Raw genomic sequence first — 22,124 nt, 5'->3', positions numbered from 1 at the left:
CAGGTGGAAGGGAGACCCCAGCCAACAGGACCATGGCGGGGGCGGGGAGGGGGGGTGTCTTCAGAAGCCTCTAAATCCTGGCCAGCCTCCAGCCACCTTCTCCGCAAGACGGCTCCCTCCCTCTGGGAGACAGAGAGGACGGGTCAGGACGGCCCCTCCGGGGATGACATCTGCAAAAAGCTGAAGCGCTGAGATCCCGTGGGAGGGTGAAGGACAGAGGAGTCGTCTGGGGTGCTTGGGAAGCAGAGGAGAGCTCCATCGCTGCCTCACAGAAGGGTTTGGGTGGGGAGGGACCTTCAAAGACCATCTAGTCCACCCCCACTGCTGTGGGCAGGGACACCTTCCACTAGATGAGGCTGCTCAAAACCCTGTCCAGCCTGACCTTGAACACTTCCATGGATGAGGCATTCACAGCTTCTCCAGGAAATCTGTTCTAGTGTCTCACCACCCCTGTCATAAAGGATTTCCTCTTTATGTCCAGCCTAAACCTACCCTCTTTCAGTTTAAAGCCATTGCCCCCTGTCCTGTGCTACAGGCCTTGGTAAAAACTCTCTCTCCGTCTTTCTCAGAAGCCCCCTTTACCTATTGAAATGCTGCAATAAGGTCTCCCTGTGGAGCCTTCTCTTCTCCAGGCTGAACAACCCCAACTCTTTCAGCCTTTCTTCTAGCAGAGGGGTTCCATCCCTCAGACCATTTCTGTGGCCTCCTCAGGTCCCACTCCAACAGGTCCACATCCTCCTTGTGCTGGGGACCCCAGTGCCAGATGCAGAGCTCCAGGGGTGTCTCACCAGAGCGGAGTAGAGGTGGAGAATCCCCTTCCTCGACCTGCTGGCCACACACTCAGGGCACGGTTGGCTTTCTGGGCTGTGAGCAAACATCGATGGCCAATTTTTCACCCACCAGCATCCCCAAGTCCTTCTCAGCAGGGCTGCTCCCGACCCATACATCACCCATTACTTCCCAGAGCCTGGCCCTCTCCTCTCTCACAGTGGAGAAGCTTTGAGCAAGCCAGCTCGAGGAGGACATGAAAGCACTCCCCGGAGCACTTCTTGGGGGACAGCGGTCCTCAGGCATGGGTAAAGCCTGCAGGGGAGGTTTTATGGACAGCAGGAGGGTTCCTACACACCGCAGCCTGCAGGCTGGAAGCCAGCAGAGTGGCTTTCCAAGAGGCAATGCCCACAGCCCAACCTGTCCTGCTCCCATCCTCCAAGAGGGCTCAGCAGGCACGGCCCGAGCGCAACAACTTCAGGGGATCATGCTCACAGGTTCCCCCAGGCCACTCTTTGCCACCCCAGCTCTCACAGGACAGGACAGGACGAACGCTGGGGGAAAGCCACCCTCCTGAGGCAACAGCTGCAGGGCACCTCGGTGCCCGATGGTGTTTCGCTGTCTGGCCGTTTGGGGCGAAGGTCCAGTGCCTAGGCTTGGCACATACAGACCAGCAGGAGAAAAATAAACTGGCAAAGACTTTGCTCTACTTGCGCAAGCAAGACCCAGCTCAGCCTACCGGTATCAGGGTCCTGGCAGAGCCCACAAGCTGCATCTTATAGCCTACATCTTTCAGGAGTCGTTTGGCTTAAACCAGAGGTGCCGCCTGGGGCATCCGGAACCAGCTTCTGCTCTGACAACCATCCCTCAGCAAATACCGGCCCCTGCAGACACCCTCGCCCGCTGGCTCGCTGTGGCCGCGCCGGGTGCTTACCTTCAGCTTCTCAAAGCGATCGCTGAGGGATGCCACTTGGTGGTCCCGGTGGCGGCCCACCAGTTTACATAAGGCACAGATGAGCTGGTCGTCAGCAACACAGTACATGTTCACCTTCTCGTTCTCGTGCTCCAAGCACGTGAGTCCTCGGAAGTGTGCGTCAGGCACGGGCTCCACCAGACGGTGGCTGGTGAAGGGCTTCTTGTTGGGGTGGGTGGCCCGCAGGCAGCGGTCGCAGTAGGACACCTCGCAGGTGATGCACGTCTTCACCGCGTCCCGCGGGGGATCCTGCTCGCAGAACTGGCAGGCGATCCTCTCGCCGGCCACGGACATGGTAGGGCTGTTGCGGTACGTCCTCTCGCGGCGGCTCTCGCTGGGGGAGTTGGGGCCGCTCAGGGATGCCTTCTGGAAGCGGTCGATGATGTTTTGCAGGGTCACATTCCTCTTGAGGCCCTCCAGGCCCCGGTGGTTGAGGGAGATGACATAGCGGCACGTGGGGCACTGGAAGGCAGTGATGGGCTCGATGGACTCGCTGGAGGAGCAGCTGGAGACGAGGATGCGGTGGGCGCAGCTGAAGCAGAGGCTGTGGGCGCACGGCAGCAAGAGAGGGTCTTCGAATAACTCCAGGCAGATTGGGCAGGTCAATTCTGACTCCAGTGTTTCCATCTTTAGTTAAAACGATCCTGATTCAGCATCAAAAACCAGGGAAGGTGGTCTGGTACCTGGGAGAGAGGAGAGCAGAGACGTGAGAGCAGCTCTCCCGGGCAGCTTCTCTCCACCAGAAACAGGCGCCCAGGGGTCAGGCACATCACCCCAACACTGCTACTACAGCCTGGCTGAAGCATCTCACCACACCGTCCACCTGAGCCGAGACACCGGCTCGGACCAGCGCCCAGGGGTGCTGAGGGACAGGAGAGCCGACTGGAGGGGAAGGGAGAAGGGACAGCAGCAAGCTCCTCTCCATCAACTTCCAGCCCAGACAGGGAAGAGGACTTGGACAGCAAGGCTGAAGACAAAAACAGGAGAAACCACATGATTTCATGTTTCTTTTAGTGAGTGCTGCCCAAGACGGGAGCAGGGGGCCATGCTGGTTTCCCATGCATAAAGGCTTTGCTGCACAGCAAAGATAAATCTCTAAATATCCCCTCTAGCAGCTACACAGCCCTGTCTCCTTTCAGTGAAGGGGAAAAGGTGAATCATGTCCTGGAAACTCTGAGCAAAGTGGGTCACGAGCTCTAACATACCATCCTCCTGCTCTGTGTTTCTCCCAGCCGTTGCCTTTTAGGAACAGGGTGGGGAAGGAAGAGCAGTGAAATTACAGTCTGCAAACTTCCATCTCTCAGCTGTCCTCCACTGCATTCCAGCAACAACCAGGGATGCCCAAATCAACTCCAGCTGGAGGCAAACAAGCTTGTATTTTTTAGACTGCCTCCCCTGCACCAGGCTGGAAACGGGCTCTCTGCAAGCAACCAAACCTGCTGTCTTCACTGTTTCCAAGCTCCAGTTTTGCAGAGCACCAAGTTGCACCACGAGTTCCGGCATCCCAGCAGGCTCCCAAATGCTGTCCCCTCCACGCACCCAGCAGCCACTGAGCTCCCTCTCCACCCAGGCTGCAGGACAATTCTCCATCTGGGCTGGAGCACAAGCAAGTAGCAGGCACTGGGGGAGCACACCGACAGCCCCATCTTAATAAAAACCCCACCGAACTCACAGCGGGCACAGGCTGCGAACCCACCTCCAGACCTCATGCCGGCTTCTGGCAGGTCTCCGAAACAAAAGGGGAAGACAATAGCAGCCTGGCAGGTGCCGAGAAGAGAAACGACACGCTTCCCTCCCCAGCTTCACCACAGCCATGCGCAGGGGCTAATTAGCGAGGAGGGGGACGGGGTGGGCTTCGCAGCAGCCCCACTGCCTCCAGCTCTGCTCTGCGTTAGAAGCAAACCAGCAATCAATTAATCAGCCCCGCTGCTTCTCCGCGGGGACCCTGTGGAGGGAAGCACTTGTAGAGCGCTCTCTGCTCCGAATTAGCGTGTCGCTGCTCCGGATTGACACCGGCTGGGAATATCTCCTGCAGAGGAGAGGGAGCGTTTAACTATCTGGAAAGAGGGAGCAGGGCAGGGTCTGGCCGTGCGGTGCTTGGAGCTGGGAGGTGCCGGCAGGAGCTGAGCCCTCCCCGGGGATGCTCCATGCTGGAGGGCACAGACAGTGCAAGCTGGGCAGCAGGAGCTCCCGGATGAGGAAGTACAGAAGGGGCAGGCTGGGGATTTCTTTCCAAATTCATGACAAGATGGCCTTTGACGAGGGGGATGCCTATGAGGAAAACGGCTTGGGACTTTGGTGCTGGTACTCTGGAGGCGGGAGAGGCGAAGCTGGGTGTTACTGCCTGCTAGCTGCCATCCCAGACAAGGGTGCCCAGCCCCAAGCAGTCACCTTTTTTTCAAGCCCGAAGACCCAGCCCAAAATGCATTCCTCTCTCCAGCCCACATCCCAACAGCCTTTACCAGGAACGAGGCTTTGCTCTCTAATTAAATCAGAGTCAGGAAGAGACAGACAGCAGCAGCAGCAATCACCTGGCGGAAACCGCACGCTGTCATCCCCGGATCCACCTGCCCTGGCTTCTTCAGTTGTTTCGTTCCAGTTGCACGTCACCACCTCTGTCCCACCACAGACCAGCAGCCATCATCAGCGATAGCTCCCCAAACTCAGCTATGGGCCCTGCAATCCCTCGCCAACCTACAGAGCGTTTTTCACCTTGTTCGCTTGCGGGAAGCGCCGCACTGGGTGCTATGGCATCCCACTCCCCTTAACCAAGGAGTTCAGGCTTTGCATGATGGATGTTGGGCCAGAGTTCAGTGTTGCTCTGCTGCCTACAGACACCAAACAGCCACCCAAAGTCAAGACCTGGGTAGCAGAGCCTCAGTCCGTAACTGTGCCCTCTCAGTGCACCCCATCAAGAGCATCAGGAGACATGAACAGGTCCAGTTTGAGGATGACTGCCTGTCCCACTGCTTGCTGGGCCAGCAGCGTGGCCCTTTGGCACCTGCACACTGGTTTCTCCCAGCAGAGATGCCCCAGAGCCCAGGGGCAGAGCCTGTCCCTGCCATACCGCAGCCTTCCCAGCCCTACCCTACGCCACCCCCAAAGCAAAGGGAGGCAGCCAAAAGCATGCAGTGACACGGGGTTGGATTCAGCCCGTCCTTTCTCACCCGTGCTCCAGATCGCACCCCACACCCAGTGCACACACGGTGCCTCCAGGTCTCCTTCAGCCCCGGCTCCGAGCGATGCCCACTGTGATACCCACCCCCGTATCACAGCCCAGCAGGAACCCCCTCACCTCAGCGCTGCTGCAGGAGCAGCCCCGATGAAAAGCAACACGGTGCCCAGCCCGGCCACGTTTCCACTCCAGAAACACCTCGGCAGGGCACACGGGCTCCCGTTTGGGGCGAAGAGGAAAAACACTGTCAAAAGGGGCTGTAATCTAAGCATGGATGGGATGAACCAGCAGAAGCAGGAGAGAGTCTGGCTGCAGAAGACCCCAAGTCGTCCCCCGGGCAGGCAGGGGAGGTGGCAGCCAGTGCCTGCGGCTCAGCAGCTGGGGAGCAGTCCCAGCTTTTGCAGGTATTTTCCAACCCACCTCCTCCCGCCAAGCGCCTGCAGAGCCTCGAGCAATCCCAGCACTCGCAGCATGCTCCAGGGCCGGCTCCAGCCTCACCAGTAAGCGGTGCTGGCAGCTGTCCCCAGCCATGGCAGGGGGACTCTGCCTGCCCGCCCCGGGCAGACGGCTGCTTCCAGCACCTGCAAATGGCAAATCACACAGGTGCCCTGCTGGGACCTGCCCGCAGTCCCTGCCTATCGCACCATCTCTTCCTAATTGCCTGAAATAGGATTTGCAAGTGCCTAGAGGAGATCTTGAGCTCTTCCCTGCACCATTTCAAGGGGCTTATAAAATTAAGCAATTGGATATTTGGATATGTTAATGCTGCAGCAACCTTATCAAGGCCTGCCCAAATGCAGCCTTGCACATCATATATACACATATTTTTTACCTTCCCCCCCCCCCCCCAGAGCGACAGTGGAAAAGCAGCTGCATCCAAAAAAAGCTGAGGAGCGCAAAGGCTCCCAACAGCTTCCTCTCTGCGGCCCCTGGTGCTTTTCTCAAGCCTCGGAGCCCATCTCAGCCATGGGAAAGCGGTGGGGAGGAAACACTCCTGGCCGCCTGCCCGGGAGCTCTTGCACACTCTGCAGCAGCCGTCCCCTGCCACAAGCCGGATCTGCCGGGCTCCCCACTGTGCTCCAAGCCTGGCAGGACGAGGGGGCTCCCATGGCACAGCCATAACACCCCCCATCACCATCACTGCAGCCAGGGGCAGCTCCCCAGCACTTCCTTTTGAGCACTCACGCTTTAAAAACTTACAAAGTGCCTTTGAACCAGGGCCAGTCCCTTGCTTTGCCAGGACACTCCAGGCGGAGCGGCTGCCTTGCCGTAAGAGCCCAACGCTCCCGGCTGCTTGGGGAGCGGAGCACCCCTCACCTCCCCAATTCATCCACGGATTCTCTTTGGCCAGCAAAACACAAAGGGGAAAAAAAAAGCGAAGGACAAGAACAGGGTTTCTTTCAGAGTCTGACCGACATCAGGAGAATAATTTAAAAACAAGGATTGGCGCGAGAAGCTCCCCAACAGCCTCTGCAGGGCAGAGGGAGAGCCATTCATCACCTGGCCACCCTCCCATGGCACAGACGCGCACGCACCGCGAGCTCCCGCCTGCCTTTGAAGCGCCCAGCTTCGCTGCCATCTGAGGTGAAAAGATGTAAAAAGTTTAAACAGGCTTTTGCTTTGTTCCTGAGGGCCGTTCTTATGTTAATCTTGTTTTCCTTGCTGGGACAACATCCTTTAGATCCAAGATAACTGAGAGGAGCCTCAAAAACCAGGCTGGGGCAGAAGCAGGGACAAGGAAGCTCGCTCAGAGATGCACCTGGGCGAAGCAGTTGGCGCTGCCTTCGAAGCCTTTCATGCCTCTCACTTTGATGTTCGCTTTGATGTCCAGGATTGATGTGGCACGAGGAATAGCTGATTAGATTAAAATCTGCTTTGTTTATAGTCATTAACTCCCTAAATATAAAAGTTATAAAATATTAACACAGTTTACAAACAACCTCATGTCACTTGTGCCCAAGGGTCAGCCGGCCCCGGCCACGCTCACACCGGCCCCTGGGGAAACTCCTGGCAGCCGGGCAGGGCTGCAACTACAAGAAGCAGCAGTTTAACAAAGCAGTAACATAAAACTAAAAATATTTGCCGTGGAAACGACTGGGTGGGATTTCTCCCATTGCGTAACACACAGTGGCACGCAGCGTCCTTCCAGCACACCCGCGGCGTGCCTTTGCTCTGCACGATGGCAGCGAGGAGCGGCTTTAGGTGGGTGCCAGTTGGCCAGCAGGCACCCGCGCTGCTGAAGGTCAGTCTGTGCAGCAGGTGAGATGTGGGCAAGGCCCCCACCTGCATCATTGTAACCTGCCCTGCCCCGTGCTGTGGCTGCATGCAGACCCCACGGGTGTCACACATCCCCACGTGCTGCTCCACGCTCCCTGCTTTCGCTTCCTGGCTGATATGCACGGCGTGAGATACTACTCACAGAGAGGACAACCGCAGGAGGGATGGGCACGCCTGCGGCCCCTGCATCCTCACCACCGCTCAAGGTGGTGGGAGCCCGACGCGTGCCACCCGGAGCCCCCATGCCAGCCCAGCAGCAGGGAATGGCGGTTGCACCCCAGCCCTCCTCCGCCCAAAGGGACAAACCTCAGCAGCAGCACTTGGCGTAAACACCTCCAGCCTCTGCAATCCTCCGACACCACCGGCAGACACTGCTCTGCCGGGCACGCACGCATACCGGCACGTCAGCCGAGAGCGAGCACCTCCTGCTCGCGGGATAAAACCGACCCCGATGACAGGTTGCTGCTGACGCTGAGGAAAAGAATTGGCTGCGTTAATCTAAGCTCTGTTCAAAACCCAAGAGAAAAAATAATAAAAAATAAATCTATGACTGCCAAAGAAACAAGGGCAGAGCCAGAAGGAAAGGGGCAAGGCAGCAAGCACCAGGGCAAGAAAAGCGATGCTGTGGGTGCTGCAGAGCCGGCAGCAAAGTCGGCCACCAGCTCCACCGGGACACAGAGCGACTGGTGCTTTCACTTCGAGCCCGGCTTTTTGATGGGCTCTGAAGCCCATCTGCTGACTCAGAGCAGCACAAGCATGGCAAGCCCCAGGGGTGCACAGGATATCCTTAGGAAATTATACCAAGGGCCGTTTGATACAAAGGTTCCCCTACCACCTCTCGCAAATTATTATTTTTACAAGATCAAAGCCAAACATGCTTCATTGCAACTCAAGCTCAAAGGTTCATCATCAGCGATGCAGAGGTTTGCCACCGAGGAAAGAAGTGAGGAGAGAGAGAAGCAGCAGGAGGAGATGCCGCTCACATCACCCCATCTATACCTGGGAGGGGACATCCCAGCGTACATCCCCCTAAGGCCATGGTCAGCCAGCCCCAAATTCCCCCTGCTCCTTCTGCTTGTGGCTTCCCCTTGGCCCCTGGTGCAAGAAAGCTCTTGCTCACACATCCATGCCACACAAGCCCTGGGCCATGGAGTTCAGATACCAAAAATCAATATGACGCATTGTATCTGTGTCCAAAACTGACAGCTGCAATTTCTTTTCATTTCTTGGGCTTGGCCACAACTGCATCTTGAAGTTGCCCTCCTACCCCTGCCCACGGCCAGACACATGGCGCAAGGAGTGCCGCACCTCTTCCCAAGCCCCGCAAGTTATGGGTTTGATTTATTTAGGATGCAGTTCTCAGTGCTCTCCAGACGTACAATTATTGTACAACTGCGGATGGTTTACCAGGCTAAAAAACCCAAGTCCCATCCAGCATTTGGCTTCGCTGCCATTTGGTGGTGACAGGTCAATCTGCCCTGTGCTCAGCAGCACCCACTTTCCTAAAGTTACACAGAATTTAAAACCCAACAAGGTACATCTGCAGGTCACATTTTGCCCTCCAGCACACCCTCCTGATCTCTGCCAGCCCTCACTTTTACCAGTGTTTGCTAAGTCCTCCTGGTCTCCCCCAGCACCAAAACTGGCCAGGGCTTTGCCAGCCTTTCAGAGCCCCACATTGCAAACCACCTCTCCTCTCTGGAGCTGCTTAGGCAAATGCTAACGATTCGGGTTGATATTTTCCACACCCCCCACACCCCCCCGAAAAACTTCAGCCCCAATTGCTCAGCCACTTCCAAGAATGAGGCTTTAAAAAAGCTATGTTGCTCCACCCGTACATTAAAAAAATAAATAAAATATGGCAACTCTTTCCTTAATTGGCTCCACGACAGCAGGATATAAAATCTGGGCAGCAGTTGTCTGTGCGCTTTTTGTTGTCTTCGGGAAAATTAGCTCAAAATTGGATCACTGTTCAGGGAAAAATAAAAAAACCCATCCAACAGTGCCGTCCCATCCCCAAAAAGCCCAGGCTGTCCAGCACAGCTCCCACTCCGGCTGAGCGGAACCCTCCCACAGCAGCAGGGACCCACTCCCCAATTTGACGGGGAAGAGGGGGTCCCCCTCTGCTCCCCTCGGCCCTGCTGACAACACCACACTCCTGCAAACATCAGCCTTTCCAACCAACTGCCCTAAATTTGCCCTTGGCACAGGTCTGTCCCAAGAGAAACAGGGGTCCCACAAGGAAAAATAGCCCCCAACCGCGTAATTAGCAACAGCTTCCTACTTAATGAAGATACTTGAGGGAGAGAGAGAGAGGAGGCAATCAGGCTCATCCAGCCAATTTAGACATGGCATTACCTAATTTTTCTGTGCTTGACTTGCAACCTTGATAGGTTGGTGCGTGTGGAGCTGCTAGGCAAATTTAACACTATATTTCAAGCTTAAAGCCCCAGCTGGTGAAGAGCATCCTTCGGCCAGGCCGTAGCTGCAGCACACTCCTCTTTGCTCGCTCTTTCCTCCCAGTAAATCTGAAAACATCGAACAGAATTTGGCCTTTCCTCCCACAGCTCCTGCCTTACCAGTTCCCTTAATAACAGCAAATTTGTCCAAGGCTTTCTGAAAATCCAAATAATTCATCTCCCAACTGCTCTCTGCACTCACCTTACCACAACACTGAAAAAAAGAAGAAAAAAACCCCCGATTAAACTGGCTTTCCTGTATAAAAGCCATGCGTTGTTGTCCTTAACCTATCACACTGAAGCGCAGGCATTTCCACATGAGCTTTAATTATTTTCTCAGCCAATTTGCTTGGTGCTAAAATAAAGCTAGCTGCTCTGTAATTCCCACAGTTCTCGTACCTCTTTAAATTAAGGACAGAGCAGAAGAGGCTGTGCTCCCATGCAGCAGTTGCTTTTAATGAGAGATTACTTTTTGCTGGCAGTTCAGCCGCTTCATTGTTAAATTCCTTCAGAAGAGCTGGCTGGAGCCCACCGGGTGCTGGTGATTTGTTGCTCTTTAATTTCTCCGTTTGCACAGTACCTTATTCCCCAAGGGAATTTCATCTTCATTGCTGCCTATGTTGTCTTGACTGATGGGATGAAACTGGTTTGCTTCATCACAACATCCTCTTTCTCCCTATCGGGCTCCGGTGACGGAGCAGAGCTCCCAGGGCTGGGAAGGACTCCCACGACCTGCTCTGTGCGCCCCTTAAACACCTCTGCCCTCACAGCTTGCACAACTAGTTTTGGTTGGGTTCCCCCCGCCACCCTAAAAATGGGATTATTCCCAATGTGTGAACTCTGCACAAGCCTTAGTAACCAACATGCAGGCACTGCCCCAAGCCAGGGCGCTCCAGCCGCCCCGTCAGCATCGCCAGTCTGGCACGGCCGTCCCACCAGCCACCGCTCCCAGCCCCACTGCACCAGCTCCAGGGCTGCCCCTCAAGCTGCTCTGGTTTGGGGGGCTGCATTTTCCACACACACCCCCCCCCCTTCTCTCTTTTTTCTTCCTGATAACATCTCTCCATTCGTCAAGTGGCTCCACAAGCCTCCACCACCCGTCACCCCCCAGGGATTTCTGTAGTTCCTATATATGCAAGAAGCCTTTGCCCCAGCAGGCTCTCCCCAATATTCCCCCAAATATGCTGCCTCCAGCTCAGCACCTTCCACACCCAGCATGCCCCACCGTCCCTTCGCTCCTGCCAGCACCAGAGCTGAACATTTCCCATTGTTTTAAATGGCTAATAATACTTTTACAGCTGTGCAGAAATCAATTGATTACACTATTTGTTCTGGCAGTGCAATGAAACCTTCCCATCTGCAGCCGCCTCCGATTCACCCAGTGTGAAATGAAGAGCCACACTCCTGGGGGCTGGAAAGTACAAGGGGAAGGGCTCATGACAATAGGGGGGTTTTTGGCCTAATGTTAAACTGTCAGCTGCTAATGTCATATTTGTCTAGCCTGATAGGATTGCAATGCAGGATGAAGCACAAAGGTTTTAAGTCAGTCATGACTGCACAAGAACACAAGCCATCGCTCAGCTGTGCTCCCCATTCACCAGTACCAGGTGCCAGCCTCGCAACACATCATCTGGATTTTGTGATCTTGAAAGCACCCCAAACCCACCAGCATCCACAACAGCCCTCCGCAGATGGAGCTGAATGCTTCACCCATAGAGGCAAAGCCTTCGGTGTGAGCCCAGCACCACTCACATTTCGGACGAGCTCACCAGGGAGCAGAAACAGCTCCAAGGAGCTTCTCTTAGGGTACCCGCATGGGGCAAGGATGCTCCAGCCAAAGTCCACAAGGTCTCCACCAGGGAGAGACCTCATTCACCTCCAAGCTGTCAGGGAGGCAAGCACCAACCAAAGTTCGGCTGTTTTTAATCCACTTACATCCTGGTTGAAGGGAAGATTTTACCTCTTTCCTACAAACGGTGCCCGGCTCAGCAGCATGCACAAGGTGCTGCGCTCTGCCCCGCTCGGCAAGGCGACAGTTTCCCGAACGCTCCCACGGGACCTCAGCACAGCATGTTCCCACCAAAGGCTCCCGGGGGATCCGGCGTTTGGAGTTTACGATGTGCAAGGCAGATCAGGGAGAGATTTCCTGCAGTTTGCTCACCGGCTCTTGCAGCTGTGCATGCAAGAATCACGCCGTACAGATTTCTCAGCAGCTCAAGCGGTTCAAAGAAACCCCACGCAGCAACAGTGCACATCACCCTCCTGGAGCCTTAAGGGGCAATTCCCACAGACACGGCATGGAAACCTTCCCCTGCCACCTCCTTCAGTGGCCTGGGAGCGGACAGGACACAAGAAGGTGCAGGGCATCTCTCTGGTCCCCTGCGATTCGGCAGGTCCCTAGAGCGCAGCACGGTTGCTTTTGATTCCTACTGAACGCCGCAGCTCCCCAGGGCCCTCTGCGCTCCGGCTATTAGTAAAGCCAGGGACTGCAGCAGCCAGGATCACCCTCAGGCAGGCAGCAGCCCATCGCAGACCTCCTCTCCACGCACTGTGCCATGTCCATCTGTCCGTCCCAGCCTCCCCAGCCGTGCGTTTCTGCCTGGCACTGCCAAAACCCAGCAGCCCCTGCCTCTCTGCCAGCAGCTGCCACCGCAGCTCGGGGGCCAAAGCCCTGCAGCCGGGGTGTCGCAGCGATGCCGGGCAGCCCCAGCCCACGGTGCTGGAGCCAGGGACATCCGCAGGCGCCCGGCTCCGAGGGCTGCAGCAGCGGCAGGAGCAGCTCCACCTTCCCAAGACCGGCGCAGATGTGAGCGAGCCACTTCCAGCCCGGTCATTGAGAAAAGCAGCTGGGGACCTGGCACACCACCAAGCTGGCACGTCCGCCGCTCCCGCGGCCCTGGTGCCAGCAGCCCTGCCATCCCCCTGCAAATCCTCCTTCCCTTGCCCACCAAACCCCTCCTCTGCCCCAGATCTCGCCACCTCCCTCCCTCCCTCCTTCACCTCTCCTGCAGTTATTTGCTCTCCTGCCACCCTGGTCTAACGGCTTCTCCTCCGCTGCCCAGCACGGTCAGCTGCTGCAAGACAGGCGAGCAAAACACAGCGCTTATGTCAGCACCAGCAGCTCCTGAAAAAAGACCTGCACCCGGCTGGTTCCTGCCAGACCACACATCGCAGCAGCTTTTTGATCCAAGCCTTCCTCCAAGTGCACCCCGCAGCTCTGCGTCCTTCCCCTCTTCCTCAGGCACTGCCTGCAATGCAGCTCCAGCCCAGCAACGTCCCTGCAAGCAGCCAGAGGCCCGTGGCCCTGCAAGGACGAGGGGAGGGCATGGCTGCAAATGCAGTGCAGCAGCAGCTGGTGCTTTATAATAACCTTTTGGGCTCAAGAGCGAGTCACAGCTTTTATCCCTCAGATGGATGCTGCACAGGGAGGCACCCAGCCCTGCACAGAGCTCCTGCAGGCAAAGACCCGACCAACGTAGCACCACGTCAGGCACTGCCAGGGCCCACAGCCATTAGCTACAGAGCAAGCAGAGCCCCCCACACCACCACCCAGCACCCCACTTTCTACCTGCGCCAACCATGGAAGCTCGGCTCCTTCGCTAAACCAGAAGCAAGACAAGGCAGCATAGGCAGCTGCGCATAAATCCCCCAGTGACCTTGGAGCAGCAGCGTGGCCGAGGAGAAGCGTATTTCGAGGGTGAACCCCTCAGTCTTTCCGGAGGCTGGAGAAGTAGCAGCCCGCACCAGCATTCGCAGCCCCGGCATCATAGTGGGGCATGAGCATCCTTCGAGGACTGCGCCCCATGAGCCATGCTGGGGTTATCCCCCCTCCAGACCGGGCCACCAAGTCTCAACGCAGGACACCGGCGCTGCTCACCCACGAGGGAGCAGGGTTTAAAGAGGTGCTGACAAACAAAGCGAGGCAGCGAAGGTGAGGTTGGGCTCACGGCAAAGTCCAATGCAGGAAGGAGCCAGAAGAGACAGACCCAAACCTGGGAAGATACCGGGTGCTGCTGCAACACAAGCATGGCACAGCAAGGAGCTGGCCTGCCACTGGTGCTCTCCAGGGACCCTCACGGTGTGCCAACATCGAGGCTGCTACTGGAGGGATGTTTACTGGGGGACAGAGTGAAGACAGATCCTCAACCAATGAAGGGGTTCCTCCTGCACAGTACAGCCCCATCCCAGCGAAGGCACAGAGCCCAAGAGTGCAGGCCAGTGCTTGGCATCCCCCCTGCTGCACTCCCCGACACAGGCTGCAGAGCAGCACTGGGCAGCCCCACAGGAGAAGGGAGAAAACTGGAACGGGCCACACAAGCAAGGCATGGCTCCAAAAGGGCCAGGAGCTGCTGCCTGGACCAAGGTTTCCTTCAATGTCTCAGCCTGCTAAGGGCTACAGCGCGTCCCCAGAGAGCAGCTCAGACAGCGCTCTGCAGAGCACGTGTGCCGCGGCACTGCGTCAGCCCCGCGAGCCCGTGAAAAAGCAAGCTGCAGACGATGTTGCTTCAGTCCCATTTTGTTGCTCAGCACTGCTAGCAAGAAAAAGGCTATTCCAACCTCCCCGCAGAGATCCCAACCTCGTGCGCTGCTAACTGGAGGTTGTGCAAGTCAGCTCAGAGCCAGCCGCTGCCGCAGAGCCTCGCTGGGCTGCCCCAGCCAAGCATCCGCTCCAGCCTCCAAACCCCAAAACCACTAAACGCGATGGCCACGCTCGTGACCGATGCCATGGGGTCGGGAAATTCAAAGGCTATTGTGCTGCTTTGTGCAAGTTTAAATATATCTGCACAGGCTCCTTGGGGTTGCATTCCTGGTGAAGCGGGTAAGATAAACAAGGCTTCCTGCAGGAACTAAAGACAATGGGGGAATAATTAGCGTTAATCCCCAATGCAGAAACAATGCAGGTAGCAGATATTTTGGACTTTCACACCCTCCCCCCTGCCACATTCAGGAAGAGGGGCCCAGACTGGCGTAACTTGGCCTACGGGCCTCGGCTAAGACACAAACTATTTAAAAGGAGGGAAGCAACACACCACCAGAGCCAAGGGATCAGCCCAGGGCTTCGCCGTTTCAGGCTTCCCTTGCAAAAGGGGGCTGGCCCACGAGGCACGTGCTTTGGAGACACGTTTTTCCCAGCGTAAGTGGCTCTGGGCACCGCCTGGGCTCACCCACGTGCCGAGGGTCCCAGCGCAGAAGGTTTGGGGACTGAGTTTGCAACCGTGCCCCAGCCCAGCTTCACTTCCAGCATGGCACAGCCAGCGATGCTGTACCGGACCAGCTGCAGGCAAGCTCAGAGGAAAGCTCCCATGCTGCTGCAGGGCTCCAGCAGGGAGGGTGCAAGCCAGCCGCAGACCCCGCTGCTCCCTCTGCAGCCAGACCAGAGCATGTTGGAGACCCTCTGCAGCTACAGTTACCACCTCTTCATTTCACAGAGGGACAAAGGACAAATCAAGGCTTGTTTTCAAATCATGGCAATTTTTTAAACCGTTTCCCTACACTCAACCCTTGGGAGTGCTCCGTGGGCTAGATTTCCCAGTCCTCCTCCTGGCGCTGCAGAATGACAGAGGGACACCAGCGTTCCCTGGACATTTTACCAGTGCATTAAACGGGTCATTTGAAGTCTTTCAAGATGAAATGCTCCTGGCCTCCGAGGCGACTCACAACTGTTAGCATCCCTTTGGAGAGGGCTCTCCAGCCCTCAATCACTTCTGCACATAAGCATTTTTACCCTTCATCTCAAAAAAGAAACTAAACAAAAAAAAAAAAAAAAAAAAGAGCACCAATTCAACTGGCTCAGCTTTCCCCCAGCCATATGCCACCTAACACTGAGATTATTTTGCAATTGTATTTGCACCGCTTCACTGCCAGGCTCTACACACTCGGCCCTGGGCTCACAGCAAGGTGCTCAGGGAGCCCAGCAGCCAGCCCCTGCCCTAAGCACCCTGCTACTGGATCTACCAGAGGCACAGCAGCAGGCACTGCATGCACCCTGCCACACCAGCACAGTTCTGCTGGCAGGTTCGTAGCTCCTGCATCTCCCAAACCACTGACCACTGGAGAGCAAGCAGCGCTGGCTTTGTAGGAGCTGGATGTTTTCTGCTTGTTGCTGCTATCAACACTGTGCGATGCCCACCCACCTACAAGCGTTAGGCTCTGCTTTCTGCAACTCCAGCTCAGCTGGGTTTTATCACCCAGCCTATAGGACCGGCTTGGAAAGATTTGAACCCTGCATCCAGGCAAGATCCAGCCCAGGTCCCAGGGATGGCTCAGCGTTACAGGACAAGGGGGTGCATGGGCATGGCATGACCAGCTCGGGCAGCAGCAACGTGCTTCCAGCCACTCGCATGAGCCCCTCGGTGCTGCCCTGAACACCCTGGGCATTTATCAGTGTGGCATGCTACTAGGTAATATCCCTGTGCAAAGGAGCTTGTGCTCTACAGCAAGAGCAAGGAGGCTCCAGCACACAGAGGGGACTGGTATGGCAGAGTCCACCGCCTGCCCCCATGTCCCACCCTCTGCTCTGGGTGCAAACACCCACAGCGGTGGTCCCTCACGCTTTGTGTGGCACGTCACAGGATGCTCCACCAGCAAGGCAACAGTCAACATCCTCCAGGAGCAGCCCTCAGCTCGGTCTCCTGCCACCAAGAAGTTTTCTGATCAAAGCCAGGCTATCAGCAGGACACCAGTAAGGCTACGTTGCTGCAGGACACCATCCGCCATATCCCACGGCTCATGCCGGGATGGGGATTAAACACCGAGCGGGCAAGGCAGGTCCTGAGTACACACAGCCGGGTCAGAAACAAGCAGCTCACCAAGTCATCTAAAAGATCAGATTAAGCGAAAGATGAGGGCATAACCCTTGAACCTGCCGCTCCGAAGCCCAGCACAGGCTGCATCCCAGAGCACACTGAATAATTACACAATCCCACTCTATTTCCCGGAGGATTACAACCACACCAGTTGCCTCCATCACCCCCGGTCCCCAGCCAGCACGGCTCTGCCACACTGCATCACCCAGAGCGCTCCTCCCTGCTCCAAAGGGCAACCAAGATAATTGTGCCAGCGTGCAGGGGCTATGGATCTCCCTGCCATCCCTTTCAGTTCCCCTTAGATACAATTCATGAGATGAAGCAGGTAACTACAAAGGTAATTTCCTCCTGCCATCCCTACTCCCTCCCTGCCTGTGGGCTGCTGGAGGGAGGCAGAGGATGGCTTTTAGCAACAAGAGGCACAGCACAGACAATACCTGCTATATAACACTGAAGGGTTCTTTTAATGATCTGAAAGAAAAAGAAAACGCTCTGTATTTTGCATTTGTAATAATCACAGACCCTGCAAGAGGCTCACTGGAGACAGGGTTTTACACACAGAGGCGCCTTCGCCTCCGAGAGCATCTGACTGCCTTGATTCTCCATGGAAAGCCTGCTGCGTCTTGCAGGTGGATGGCAAAGCTCACGGCTGGTGAAGAATAATAAATGCACGCAAATCCCAAGGATACTGAAGGGAGCACAGCACTTTGCAGGTCACACAGGGACCGCACCAGTGGCCAGAGACTTAAGAAAGTATTGGCAGGAGTGAAAGAGTTTAAAAAAAAAAATTGTACATATACAAATCAATTCAGTCTGACATGCCCAGACCATGGTCTTTCTCAGCCAAGGGCTGGAGCGTTGAGCAGCTTTTCAGGCAGCAGGGAGGAGGCTGAGCTCCCTATCCTGCCCGCTGTCATCCCCACATGCAGAGAGAACGCTGGGGCCAGTGTGGGAGCTGGATCCTCTCCCATGGCAGCCCTGGCATTGCAGAGGGCATCACCACCCTGTGCTTTGGGGAGACACCAGCCCTGTGGCATCACGATCGGTGACGCACGTCACCCTGCCACTAATGACCCCCGCAGAGCAGCCGGAATCACCTCCCAGCAAGCAGGGCGATAATGCTGCTTTACGATTATTCATGAGATGAAGCACTGCTAAAGGACTTCAGGAATCAGGTAAAAGGGATGAAAAAAGGCTGACATATTTCATGCCAAAAAAATGCAAACATGTCACAGATGGAGAGAGGGACCAGGAAGGCAACAGCAGCCAGCACCCAAAAAAGCATCCTCTGATGACACCCAGAAGCTGGGCTCCCTCATTTCAAAGCATAACGAAGTCAAAGACCAGTGCAACATTATTCTTGGAAATTAAGTTTCGCGCTTATATGCAGATTCTCGCAGCTGGCACACCAGCAGCCCAAACACTGTGAGTCCAGGCAGGTGCCTGGGATACCAAAGGCAGAAGCCACAGCATCCCTGTGCTTCACTCAGTGGCATCAGTGCCCAGGAGTAAGCTAGCAAGGACACGCAAGAAGTTTTAGCAGCCTCCTCCTTAGCAGCAGAGCTTGGCACCCCAGCTTTGCATTTCGTGCTCCCCGCGTGAGCACGCAGGGACTTGCTGCTTCCCTGCAGACCCAGCACCCAGCGAGCTCTGCCCACGTGCGCGGCCTCCCAGGCACTCGCTTCAGCACGCAGCGGGTCAGGGCGAGAGGCGAGCAGCAGAGCTCAGGAGTTGTGCCCAGGCTGGGGGTGGCAGAGGGGGAACAGCAGAGCAGGAAGCATACATAGGGCACGGTGCAGGATGCGGCCCTGGCACAGCAGGAGCAATCGGGAGGCCTTCCGTGTCAGGAGGGCAGCAGAGGCTTGGAAGGAGAAAGGATGGGGAAACCCAGCCTGGGAGCCACCAGTGACGGGGAGAGCAACTGCAATGGGCTTGAGAAGAGATAAGGGAGAGCAGGGACACGGTGGTGGGGAAATGGGAGCGGAGGTGCCAGGAGAGAAGGCAAGAGACCCGAGAAGAGCCGAAACAAGCCTGCACTGCAAGCAATGACACAGGAGAGTGCAACTCCAGCAGGGCATGAGGAAGAAATCCTCCTGGTCCAACCACGAAATGGCTGCAGAGCATTTATCCGAGGCAGCTGTGGGTGCCAGGGAGGGAGGTAGAGCAGTGGAAGGCAGGGAGACAGGATCGGGCAGCATGGAACTGTGCCAGTGAGGCAGATGCTTCAGGAAGCGGAGGGAAGGACCATGACTTTGAGGGAGAACAGGGAAGCCAGGAAGCATCAAGTCTGGCTTCAGGGGCTGAGAAGAAAAATCCCAGAAAGGATGAAAAGGAGCCTGTCCCTGGGAGAGGCCAGCCCCCATTGATGAAGAAATGGGAAGTTTCTCAGGAGGAAAGCAAGCCTGAGAGGAGAAGCACAGAAGAACAGGGGCTCAGGAGAACCTCAGGCATGGTTGTGGGGTCAGCAGAGGTCCCAGAGCTCCACCAGCCATGGAGGAGAAGGAACATGCCAAGCAAGATGATGATTATGGCCAGGATTGCTCATCATAGAAAAGCCCAGAGTCGTGCAGCTCTGCACCTACCACCCTCCTGCAGGACAAAGCTCAACTCGTTCCTCCTTCCTACAGGCACACAAATGCTTCCAGCATCAGGGAGCAAGAGATGGAGCCACCTGCAGCCAGGAAAACCTTTGGGGGGGAGGGGGGGGGGGGGGAATAATCAAAGCACATTCTGGGAGGGGGAAAAAAGCAATACATACAGGCAGAGGCATCGGCGGAGAGAGCTGAGGCCAGGTCCCAGCATGCTGCAAATATACCGTGATGCAAAGCGCAAGCCAGAAGAAATCAGGGTGAATTTGCTAAACAAATGCAATTGAGCTTGGCTCACTCTCCAGCACTCTGCTGCAGCTCAGGATCTTGCAAGCAGAGCTGCAGAGCCGACCAGGATCCTCGCTCTGTGCTCCAACCCCTGTACAAAACGTTCAGCTATGGCAGAGCTGCTTGCAGCAATGAGAAGACAACGTGAGCACTAAAGCAAAGCAACCAACAGAGAAGACCTTGGCAACATGAGCACTGCCTAAACGAGCCTGCTGTGTTTACAGACAGGGTTCAGGAGACAGCCGATGTGCGTGCAGGCTGCTCCCAGGACGTGCTGCCGGAGGAACTCCAGCAGCTCCCAAGCGCCAGCTTTAAGAACACATCAGATGCTTGAAGATAAACAAAATGCCTTTACAGGGCCTGAGCCAATATATTTCTGCAACAATTCAGAGTTTCTGGATTTCTTCTGCACCTGGTGCATACCAGCCCTGCGCCTGGAGCAACCCAGCATCCAAAACAGACAGGAGGAACTGGGAAAAGGCAGCACAGCTCTTCTGCCCTGCTTCGGGTGTAACCCACGGGTGACCCTCGGCAGGGCAGGGCAGCCGTGCTGGGCTTTGCACAAGCTGCAGCTCCGATGCTGGCAGGTCCCGTGCCCCAGGGACACCCGCACCGCCATCCCTGCAGGCACATGGGTGCTGAGCTGGGGCCTCCCTGGGACTGCGATGGGGGACACCATGTCGTTGCAGCCAGCAGAAGGCTTGTTCCCAGGTGGCAGAAACCCTCGAGTGACCTTGAGACTAGCAGTTTCAAGGCCAAAAGGCCCCTCAAATGGCCTGATCACAGACACATAACCGAGGCCACCACATTTTGCCCCCAGCTCAGGTTTGCCTCAGCACTTCCCCCATTGCCCGGACACCTTTGGGCCCTGACGGAGTACATTTCTGGAGCATCGCCACCTCTCTTTTTCCAGCAATTCATCATGCACACCACTGAAAATCCATGCCTTGCTTCTCATCTGAATTCCCCAGCTATTCTGAGGCAGCTGAGCAGGCAGCAGAGCTAGACTGACCATGCAGAATGACTCCTCTAGACACCACTGCTGCCCTTCCGGGCACTGGACTAAAAGAGTAAAATAATTCCTAAATGCAGGATGCTTTCCTTGCTCAGCTCACCCGTAACTGCCTGGAAGAGTTTTTCTCTCCTCCGGCCTACAAGGCAGGCTATAAAGCAGGAACGTCCGATGTCTGCCCAGCATGTCACCCATAGGGTCACCCACACCCCCGAGGGCCCCTTCCCTCAGCAACATCCCAGCCCTGAAGTGGTTTATTATTTTCTTCGATCTATTCCCTCCCCAGCCATAAACCCAGCTGTCTGGGTGACCTCTGGACCTGGGGCATCATCTCACCTTTCCCCTCTATTTCAAGAATCGTTCTTTCAGCTGCATTGCTGACGAACAGCCCCATGCTCGCATCTGCTGGACTCGCAGCGACGGCTCATCCCCTCCTTCCTCACCCCGGAGGAGGGGGCTATCAGCAATGCTGTCCCTAAAATGAAGGGTATTCAACTGTCCCTCCTTTGCCAGGAGCACACCCGCCAGCACCTTGCTCCCCCTTTGATGCACATCCCCTCCAGACTGGGGTCCCCAATATTAAATATCCTTTTAACAGCTCAGCAATAGCCCTTTCCCTTCATGTCTGGGCTGCACCCGGTCCGAGCAAATCATTCCAAGGAGAGACATCACCTCTAGTAATAACCACACAGACTAAAAGGCTGAGGTAGGTCTCTTGCCACTAAATCCTACAAGACAGCGCACGGCCACCAGCTCTCCCAGACTTCTGTGTTGCAAGGTGAGCACAGAATCCACCGCATCCCTCCTCCCCAGGGACCACGGGACACGGCGCCATGCCACCAGGCCCACCACGCTCCCAGGGACTCTCAGGTGAGAGAGCGGGTAAGTCACAGAAACACTGAGGTCTGCAAGGACCTCTGAGGATGGAGACCAACCCCAGCTCACGCGGGGTCACCTAGAGCAAGCTGCCCAGGACCGTGGCCCGTTGGGTTTTGAATATCTCCATGGATGGAGACTCCACAGCCTCTCCTGGGCAGCCTGTGCCAGGATTTGACCAATCTCACAGTAACAAAAAAACCCAAAACCAAAAACAAACAAAAAAAGAAACACAAAAAAATTTTCTTGCACCAGATTTCAGCTGAATGCAAGAAGGAAGAAGAGGTGCAGATACCTCATCCAAAGCCACGGTACCAGGGCAGACATCACACAGCAGGTACTGGCTCAAGGTCAGGTCCGACCAGGATAAATCCCCTTGTGCAGGACTTCTGAAGCCTGGATCCACATCTGCTTCCTTGCATGGGCAGCAGGTCCAGCTCCAGGATTTTGGAGCACTTATGGGAGGGATGCGAATCTCCTGTCTCTGTCCTGTCCCCCCTGCATGGGGACTGCAGACCCCTGCCACCCTCCCTTGCCCCATTCCCTCTCTCCCAAAGCATCTGCTTACAGCCACCACTGGAGAGAAGCTGCTGAGCAAGACAGACTGACAGCAGGTCCCACACACACACCAGAGCCCTGGACACCCTGGCTGGTCAAAGCAAAGCCCCGCGGTGGCAGGGGATGCGCAGCATCTCTGGCAGCAGGACCACAAGGACAGCAGCTAGCAGTGCCTCCGTCACACAGTGTCACAGTGGGGCTCAGCATCAACACCCAACAGCGGGCATGGAGGGCTTGCAAATTCCTCCCCCCCTCCCAGACACCCAGCCAGGGCAGCAAACCAGAGCGGCTGCTCACAGCCTCACGTCAGGGTGCTCGAACACCAGCATGGCCACCCCAGCAAC

General features: G+C 56.1%; 1 protein-coding gene across 4 annotated transcripts in view; it reads right to left on the bottom strand.

Moving 5' to 3' along the window:
• MID2 (midline 2) overlaps positions 1–22,124 on the bottom strand; it is a 136,409-nt gene that overhangs the window by 90,787 nt on the left and 23,498 nt on the right. For 3 of the 4 annotated variants that reach the window (XM_049828256.1, XM_049828255.1, XM_049828258.1), the window contains exon 2: positions 1,703–2,424. In XM_049828256.1, coding sequence (XP_049684213.1) covers positions 1,703–2,368 — 666 coding nt within the window. In that variant the 5' untranslated portion in view covers positions 2,369–2,424. Of the gene's footprint in view, positions 1–1,702; positions 2,425–12,652; positions 12,725–22,124 lie in introns of those variants that run through there. The other variant, XM_049828257.1, reaches the window with a different exon arrangement.

This window comes from Accipiter gentilis, chromosome 24, assembly GCF_929443795.1.
Source record: "Accipiter gentilis chromosome 24, bAccGen1.1, whole genome shotgun sequence".
Lineage (NCBI taxonomy): Eukaryota > Metazoa > Chordata > Aves > Accipitriformes > Accipitridae > Astur > Astur gentilis.
The sequence above is the reverse complement of the archived record's forward strand: the minus strand, read 5'-3'. Positions and strand labels throughout refer to the sequence as shown.